The following is a 9,707-nucleotide window of genomic DNA, read 5'->3' on the forward strand; positions in this document are numbered from 1 at the left end:
GAGAGAGGAGAGAGGAGAGAGGAGAGAGGAGAGAGGAGAGAGGAGAGAATATATAAATTCAGTCTTTAGCTTAGCTCTGAAGACAAGTTCCCCCAGTTTCTTGGGTACACAGGCCCCAAGTAACTCTGGGAAGAGCAACTTCAGCCACACACACACAGGATGGGTGCTGTGCAGGTGTGGGGACAAGGAGTAAGTACATCCTCTTCCCCCAGCTCCACCCTAACTGGGGGATTCTGGCTCCTAGGCCAGAACTGAGGGATTCAGCTAGGGGATGTTGAGCAGCTCACTAGCCTGGCAAGCCCCAGAGTGTTCCCTGACTCTGACTGGTACCCTCTCCCCACCGGTAGAGATCCATGCCCGCGCATGCTCACTCTGGGTCAACAACAGTCAGTGGTCTGTTGGCAAGGGCTCAGGTAGGGCTGTCACTTTCCTCCTGTGGGTACCAGGAGTGGCTATAGCTACTACTCTCTTCCCTCTTCTCCAAGGAGAGGAGAGGCACCCCACACCCGGCCAGATAGCCACCCCTAAATACTCAAGCAGAGCAAGAGTTGCCCAGGGCAGCCTGGAGAGTTGGGGGGAGTCCAAGATGCTCACTTGGGAGTAGAGCAGGACCCCAAGAGCTTCCCACCTTGGCTGGTGCTGACCCCAGCAGGGCCGAAGCAGAGGGCTGCTACCGCGGGCCAGGCTGGGATAGCCTCTCTTGGTCCAGCCCCCACACCCCTTTCCATGCTGCCACTCCTGCCAGCAAGGTCTTTTCCTGGGTTCAAAGCCTTCGTGTCCCCTAGAAACGTTTCTAGCCACTGCCTTTGAAAACACTTAAGTCAGTAATGCAGGAAGTGAGAGAGGTGACTCTGGGGCACTGGGTGGCACCCAGGCCTCCTCCAGGAAGTCCTTGTCTGACAGTCCCTTCTCCCATCTTTGTCTTTTGCCACCTTCACACATATGATGCCTTCCGTTCTACATGGTTGGCTGTGTCATTTCTCCAAGTCGTAGGTGAACTCTTTCTTGGGTGGAGGCTGGCATGATTTCTTGGAACCTTAGTGGCTACCCCTCGTTCACCATTCCCCTAGGAGAGATGCTCCTCAGATGCCTGCTGGCTATATCAGCCCTGTTGTTCAGTGTAGTTCGTGCTCCCCCTCAGCTTCCCCAGGACTCACTCTGTTGGCTTCCCCCACAGTCTTGCTCACAGGCCGCAGGGCCACCCTCTCCAAACAAATGCAAATCTCTAGGGAAGACATTGGGAAGGGGCAGGGCTCTGCAGGAGCCTGTCTGTCACCACACCCTCCCCATGCTCACCTCACCATGATTATTTCTGTACCCTCTTCCCAACACCAGACTTCAGGGTCATCTGGTTCTAGACACTCAGACCCTGTAACATCTCAGAGAGCTAGACCAGGTCCCTCTGAACTTCAGATCCTGGGGTTGAGATATGCTGGAGCTCCCTCCTAAACCTGCTGAGGACCAGCCGAGAAAATGACCCATGTCTCTTTAAATGCAGCTTGTACAACCTCTTATGGTGACATGGTACCATGGGGTCACAAATCTTTATCAGTAATCCAAACTCCGGAAGGCTCAGTGAACCCCAGGACTTTGGCACAATTGGGATGAACTTACCCACTCAGAGTTCAAACCAAAACGTGTTATGGTCTTTGTTTATCCCAACCTATTAATGTTCTCCATGAAAATTAACCAAGCATCTGTCTCTAGGTGCTGTGTTCTGTGGGAGCAAGTACAGCATACGACTTCTCTAAGCCCAGAGGCAGCTTGGATTGCAAACCATACCTGGCCTGGAAGCTATTGTGGTGTCAAAGAAGGCCTCTCTTGCCCTACTAAGTCTATCCTGGCTCCTTCAGTCTTCCTCTCTCTAATGAGGGGTCCCAGATAGAGGCAACCACCTGACCTAAGAGCTCACCCTTCTCCAGTCCATCCCTGCTGCCCATGAAATGTCCAGAGTGGCCGACTCCAGGAGCTTGAGTGGCATCCCCTCTCCCCTTCTTCACATCTCGTGCTGACAGAGGGAGGTCAGGGAATGGCACAGGCGTGTGAGAAGTGCAAGGAGCCAAGGATCTGCGAAAGAGAACTCGCAGTGGGCATAGAAGGGGCACAAGGGAAGGGGAGGGCCAGTAAGAGAAAATGAATATTGTCCACCTAGACATTCACCACAGGACAGGGGTGACATCAAAGGCTATAAGGACAGGACCCAGCTAACAACAGGACCCTAAGACAGCTCTGGGCAGAGGGAGCTTGAGAAAACTAGAGAAGTGAGCACAGGAAAACTCGGATAATAAGAGGTGAGGACACGCCATGCAGGAGGCACTGCATACACGAAAATACAAGACTTAGCAGCAGTGGGCCCCAGCTGCCGGGTACAGACAGACCCGGTGGAGAGGGAAGAACAAGGCAGGGGCAAAGAGGTCACTCAGAATTCTCACAAACCAGGTAGAGTTCAATCTTGGCACAGCTAGAGGCTCGCTGTGCGACTCTGGGTGAGTCCTCGGTCTGTGTACGCTTTCTCCAGTTGGCGGTATAAGACGACAACATGCCAGCACCAGCCTCCTGGGGTATCACAATGACTAAGTGGCATCTTGCACAGAAAGTGGCGAGCTTGGGGAAATTCGCTTTGCTCCCCGTTATAGGACAGTTGGGAGAAAGATGCAAACAGGAAGGAACAGATGTGCCCAGAAACATTCCTTAGCGGGATGTGAGGCAGTCCATGGCCTTGTGGCATGCTTTCTGTAAGGTAAGGGGTGTAGGTGACATTTCAATACTTTATATGCATGTCTGAAGGTAGGCATTGCAGGGGAATGGAACCCGGGGTCTTGCCTATGCTCTTGACAAGTGCTCTACCACTGAGCCACACCATTATCCCTCACAACAACCCTGAGAGAGAAAGATTAGCCCATTTTCTGTCCTGATGTCAAAATGGCTGACTTGCCCTGTGTCATTTAGTAAGTCTCAGTGGAGGATTTGAACTCTGATCTGTGTGGCTCAGAGTCCAGTCAACCTGGCTAGCCTAGAACTAACTATGCAGACCAAACTGGCCTTGAACCCACAGAGATCTGTCTGTTTCTGCTTCCCAAGTACTGAGAGCAAAAGTGTGTGCCACTACCTCCAGCTAGCCCAGTGCCTCTTACATTAGAGTGGCGGTCCTCAGCCTTCCTCAGGCTGTGACCGTTGTTCCTCATGCTGTGGTGACCCTCAACCATAAAATTATCTTCATTGCTACTTCATAACTCTAGTTTTGCTACTGTTATGAACTATAATGTAAATGTCTGTGTTTTCTGATGGTCTTAGGTGACCCTTTTAAGAGTTCATCCATAAAGGGGCTGTGCTCCATAGGTTGAGCAACACTGTACTAGAGCCGGGCTTTGGTTATTCTCATCTTGCTCAGTTGCTACCAGGAGCCCTTAGTTGATGATTTGGCACATTTCCTGAGACCAGCCAACTCCCAAAGGCACTAATATCTCATGCTTAGATGATTCCAGCAGGAGAGGATGCATGCTCAGCCTCCCTTCCCCCATCCACTTCTCTCAGGAAAGCTACCACCATTCACTGAGGTGACTGGTTTGACCCAGAGCTCGAGGCTAAAGCACTTGCCTTCGGGGATCACACGGCTCAAGCAGGGGCAGGCGACCTGAAGTCCTTCCCGTAGACACAGTGATTGCATCACTCCACAGCTGCAGGGCTCCCTTTACTTTTCCCCTCTTACCCTGTCTTACTCAGGACTCGGTTCCCATTTCTAAAAGTATGGGAGGGGGGAATTAAACGGAAAATGACGCTATCTAATTATGGAAGACACTTTAACATTATCTGTGAGACCTAAGCCAGGTGTGGTGGTACGGGCCTACAGTGCCAGCATTCGGGAAGTAGGGGGATGGGGGAGTAAAGGACCAGTATTTTAACACCAGGTTTAGGAATATCATGAGTTTGAAGCCAGTCTAGGCTCCTGAGACCCCACCTTAACCCCATGTCCCTGTCTCCCACACAAAGAATGTTGCAAGAGAGCTATACACTGGGAACTACAAAATAGCTCTGAGGGCAATTTACAAAGCGCCCCCCCCCCCCGACAGACATGGGTTGTCAGGAAGCAGCCCTACTCCATCTTCCGTGACTTGGTTTCGAGAGTCAGTCCAGTCACAGTCAAACTCCCAGCAGGCTTTTGTGCGGAAGCTGACAAGCTGATGCTAAAGTCTACGTGGAAACACAAAGGTCCTGGGCAGCCAGAGCAACTTTTGAAAAGAAAGTGAAGGCATTTGTGGTGCTTTGTCTCTGACTTATTCTAAGGCTCTGTGCGGGAAGCAGTGTACCTGGGTCTCTACCTCCCATCATGCATCCAAATTCACAGACTTAAGTGTGAATGTGGAGTCTGTGGAGCATCCAGAAGAAGACATGGCGGGAAAGGCATACAAGAAAAGGTGGATAGCGCGTGGAATGGCATCAAAATTCAAAACCTCTGTCTGTCCTGCCCCCCCCCCCCAACCGCCTTTCTGGGGATCGAACATAGGAATTCTCATATCCTAGGCAAGTGCTCTAACACTAAGCTAGATCCCAGTTCTCATTTGAGACAGGGTCTCACTAAGTTGTTCTGTCAGGCCTTGAGTGTCTGCTGCATTAGCCCGAGTAGCAGGAATCACAAGCCTGTCCCCCTAATCTTACTTCAAACTTCTGCTCTTTAGAAGTATCGAACCAAAATCAGGTAAAATATTGCCAATACTTTTTGACAAAGGACTTGTGTCCAAAATATGTAAAGAAAGCCTAGAGCTGATTAATAGAAAGACAACCTCCCCCAGAGAAGACATTCTAATAACCATATGAAAAAGTGTTCAACCCATCATTCACCAATGGGACAATACAAATTAAAGCCACAATGAGATACTAGTACAACCTAATAAAACAGCAACAATTAAGGAAGAAGAAGGCTAGCCGCACGCAGCAACTGGAATGTTCAGACATTCCTGTGTAAATGGCATAGCCAAGTTGGAAACCATTTGGCCATTCCCTATAAATTAAACATACACCTAGTAGGTGACCCAACAATTCAGTCCCCCAGACAGTTACCGAAGAGACATATGTCTACAAAAGAGCTGTTCATGGGTGCTCACACCAGCTTTTTGGGGAACAGTTGAAAACTAGAACTAACTCAGATGTTCATTAATTATGGAATCAAAAAAATGTGGTATGCCCAAATAATAGAATACTACTCAGGAGCCAGGTGGTGGTGGCACACACCTTTAATCCCAGCACTTAGGAGACAGAGGCAGGCAGATCTCTGCGAGTTCAAGGCCAGCCTGGTCTACAGAAGTGAGTTCTGGGACAGCCAGGGCTACAAAGAGAAACCATGTCTTGAAAAAGAAAACAAAACAAAAAGAATGCTACTCGGGAATAAAGAGGAAAGAGCTACTGAAATATGTAGCAACAAAGATAAATCTCAATAAACAGTATCTACAAATGTATAATAATCATGGTCAACTCAAAGAAATTATAAAGGTGTATCCATTTGAAAGACCTAGATAGTGTTCTTAAAATGAATGTGGTATATTACATGTAACGAGAACTTGGGAAAAATACAGGTGATGTTTTGTTTCTTCCATGAACTCACAAGGACAGCACCTGAACAGTCACGCTGGCCAGTCATCTGGGCTCTCCCAGGGTTCTGTGACAACAGAGAGTAGGCCAGAGCTCAGAGGCCAAGTTTGTCCTGACTCTGAGATGTCTGTGATGTGTCATTTGATCAAGATCTCTTGTCTACAGAGTCCCTAACACCTGGAGCCCCCACGTCTCCTCACCCTTACAGACCTGGAAGTGCAGGGATTCCTAATGGTGTTGTGACTTAGCCGGGATTGACAGGCAGGCAGAGCTTATGTGTGGTCTCTGCACACGCTACATCCCATCACCCAATTCGGTCCTGAAGTCCCCCCAGGAGCTTTATCATAGAAATTGCTCCAGTGTGTATACATCTACAGAGGACCAAAGGGATGGACGACCATGCTGTCTATCTTTGAGATAAGATCTTCCACTGGACTGGAGCTCATCAGTTAGCCTAGATTAGCTGCTCAGTATGTCCCAGGGATCCTCCTGTCTCAGCCGCCCCAGCGCTGAGGCATGCCACCACATGTAACGTTTTTACATGCGTGCTGGGGGATCCGAACTCAGGCTTTCATGCTTGTGAGGCAAGCACTTTACTGATGAGCCATCTCCCAGCCCTGTAGATGCAGCTTTCTAAAGCATAGTTGACTTCAGTGGTCCTTTGCAAGTGCGTGGCCTCTGTACTGGTGGAGTTCCTTTCTTCTCTAGGGACAGACAGACAGACAGAAAAGGCTGTGAAAGCACAAGCCTTCCAGTCCCGGGAATGAATCCCAGCCTTGCCTGCTGCTGACTGTGCGACTCTCAGGAAATGGTTTAACTTTCTGGGCCATCACTGACACTAACGCCCATCTTCAAGGCAGGTGTCCAGCTTGGGCGATGAAGGTCCAACAGGGTCCCTACTGGGCCCTGAGTGCTCAGTGCAGGCTTGTCCTTGGCATTCCAGCCACCTCCTGTCCTATTGCTGTTCTTTGAGAGTCCTGGAACCCTGTCTGCACCACTTTGAGGAACGCGTGGCCTCTCCCACTACAGCCGAGAGGGTCTGGGAGAATTCATCATGCAGGAAAGGGAGGCCACTTTCCAACCCCGAACCTCTGCAGATGCTGTGCCCTTGGGACATCACACAACAATGACCGCTTATGAGACTGTTCCCTATACAAGACAAAGAACCAACGTGAGGCAGGGCCTGGTTTCTATCCTGTCCCTAATTGGCTGTGTGACACCAGGCGACTTCTCTGGACTTTCCGTTTTCTACCTACCCAGGAATTGCTCTGAGGGTCCTATGAGAGTAGGGGCTTGGTGCAAAAATAATTTATAGACTTCTCGGCTTTGTTACATCACTATGGCCACCACTGAAGTGGGCTACAGGCAGCAAAAAAGCCACTGCTTGCTCCCTGTGGCTTGGGAGGGGGACACCTGATCTGAAAAAAAATGGGGATAACAGGTGACCTTTTTGAAGCAGGGGGTTGGTCACTCCTCACTCTGAAGTCTTTGGCTGCGAAGACCCCAAAACGACTGGGACCAAAATTGCTGTCACCTGCTCTCCTCATCGCTGAACCCCCTTTCATCAGGAAATAAAGGACGGTATTTCATGTTGGTATTTCATGTTATACTTAGAAATGAGGCTTCAAAGGCGGCTGACCTAAGGACGGATAAGCTCATTGCTCCACGTTCTCCCTAGAGTGTGGATGACGGACACCAGAGGAGCAAACGCTGACGGGAAGCTTGGAAACCCGGTCTGACTAAGTCACAAGAGAGTCTGCCCCCTCCCCCCCACACATGGGGCCTGCCCATTCCCCGGGGCCCAAACATTTGACAGCATGAGGCTTGCGTGTGCCTTTTCAGTTCTCCCAAGGAGGGGTTTGAATACTCACCCCCTCAGTCTGGCTCCAGACATAACTAACCACCTCCCCTCTTATTCTCAAGGCTGTCCCTTGCTCCCCTGCCCCCAATTTTATTCCCTTTCAAAACACCAGCCAGGGTGGCCCAGGCCTCTTGGGATCCCCTCTCCTTCTACCTTCTCTGACCTTCACTCCTGCCTCCAACCGAAAACCCAAGGAAACAAAAGGGTCATGGAAATGGTTGCTGTCGCTTCCTCCTCCATCCCTCAGAGACTGCCAGGTCTCGGATACCTGGAACCCTCTTGGTTTCCTATACCAGCATCCTCAGTAACATTAGTTGGATGTTTATTGCATGCTAGCCACTACCCTATGAACAGCATAAGCGCTAAACCAGGCACTGTTATCCACATCCTACAGACCAGGTGCTAAGGAGCAGAGTCTTTAAGCGAGGCAGTCAGTGGCACAGAACCCTGAAAGTGGCAGGATCGAACTCAGAGCTTGCGTCCTCTCCCTTCGGTCATGCCCACTGAGGGATGTTCTTTCTGGCTGAACCTACACCTGCTGCTCTGGGAGTGGGTCAAAAGGAGATACTGAGTCCCCAGCAACTGGGCAGTCTTCTCTGGTCTTCATTAACTAAGTTCTGCACTAGGGTTGGGATTGACAATCCCTCCCCATGTACTTCAGGGGAGGTTGTTGCTTATAGCCCAGGCACATTTTAGCCAGGGGTCATGACCTGGAAATTAACCTGCAGTCCCTATTCCAGCCTGTGAGGTTGCCCCTAGACCCTCACATGCCTTCTGTGGTGGCTTCCTGAGAGCAGCCTCGGGCCTGTTGCTTGCTGCGCTCAGACTATGAGCCTTGTCTGACAAGGGGTAAAGCAGTCAGAAAAAAAGCCAAGTTTAAAATTAAGTATTTGGAACCTGCTTTGGGTGGAGGTCAGGAAGGTAATTTTAAAATCCATGATCCCTGCCATCACCACCAGCCCAGCCCTCACCAAGAATCTACAATTCAGGTTCAGGGAAGACATTTGCAGACAAATGCCATTTTACTTCTTCCTTCCGACCATCTCCCTCAGGTTCCCGCCCCACTTCCCAGTTGTTACCACAAACTGTAATCATTTTCTTAGCCATGTACGCCCCCAAATGAGCCTCTTTCCCTCTCTTTGCCATGAACCCTAGAATTCACGTCCCCACTCCTGTTTGGGGTTTAATTTGATCACATTTTCTTAGAGAACTGTCCTGCAGTCCCGGGATCCCCCACGTCCTTGGATCAGCAAAACTCTCAGCGCCCACTCCTCCCCCCCCCCGCCCCTACCCACCAATCCCTCCACCCAGCCAGGTGTTCAGGTCCCAGATCTGCGGGGAGAAAGTGAAGGATACAGAAATCTCAGGCTAGGGGTGTGGCTGGACCGAGCCCAGGATGGGGACTGACGGGACACAGAGAAAGTATCCGAAGAGGACACGGGAGCCCGAGCCCACACTTGGACCGGTAGGGACAGGGCGTGCTGGGGGGTATCAGGCTAGGATTCCAGGCGTGAGCAGGGCTTAGGCTGGAGTCTGACAGCCGCCAGGCTGAGAAACCGGGTGGGGCAGGGGACCCAGACTTGGATTCGGGAAAAGGAGGTGAAGTCTAAGCTCAGAGAGCCAGGGATAGATCGGGGTCCTGTCTGGGCAAAGGGCTGAGTTCGGGGCCTCAGAGGGATTGGAACCGGGACCAGGCACTCGGAGAGCGGGTATGCGACGGGCACTGACCCGAAGTAGGCGGCGGCGGCGGCGGCGGGCAGCGCCAGCAGGCAGAGAGCGGCCAGGACCAGCGCGGGCGTGGGGCGCATGTTGCCGACTGTGGGCGCACTCTTGCATCTCCTCGCGCCACTGGGCGCTCGCGGCGCCGCCACCAGCCGCCCGTGGGGCTTTAAACCCGGGTGGGGCGGAGCGCAAGCCTCCCGGAGAGTGAGCGGCGTGGCCGGTGAGCCCCCTCCCTGCCCCATTGGCTCCGCCGCTCTCTGCCCGCCTCATTGTGGGAGGGGCCAGTGCCAGGTCCCGCCCCGCCCCAGGTGAGCTCTCACCTGGAGTCGCGCCCAGTCCAGGACAGAGGGCGGGATGGTGCAGGACCCAGGGCCCGGAGAGGCAGAAATGGAGGTTTGGGGGTCAAAGAGATGTTACCTCTCTCTAGGGGGATGCAGGGGCAAGTGAGCTCTGTTCGGAGCTGAATAGTGAAAAAGGGGCGACTCGCCTGGGCTCTACCGCAAAACCTCGTGGTCGTGGTTGTCCTGCTGGTCGGGTT

At 51.8% G+C, this 9,707-nt stretch overlaps 1 protein-coding gene across 1 annotated transcript in view; it reads right to left on the bottom strand.

Moving 5' to 3' along the window:
* Positions 1–9,411, bottom strand: part of Wnt9b (Wnt family member 9B) — a 19,923-nt gene extending 10,512 nt beyond the window's left edge. Inside the window, exons 1-2 of the mRNA XM_026777176.1 lie at positions 9,028–9,411; positions 8,743–8,779 (exon numbers count right to left, since the gene is read on the bottom strand). Of these exons, the coding sequence (XP_026632977.1) occupies positions 8,743–8,779; positions 9,028–9,411 (421 nt within the window). The remainder of the gene's footprint in view (positions 1–8,742; positions 8,780–9,027) is intronic.
* Positions 9,412–9,707: the final 296 nt, after the last annotated feature.

This window comes from Microtus ochrogaster, unplaced genomic scaffold (assembly GCF_000317375.1).
Source record: "Microtus ochrogaster isolate Prairie Vole_2 unplaced genomic scaffold, MicOch1.0 UNK48, whole genome shotgun sequence".
Lineage (NCBI taxonomy): Eukaryota > Metazoa > Chordata > Mammalia > Rodentia > Cricetidae > Microtus > Microtus ochrogaster.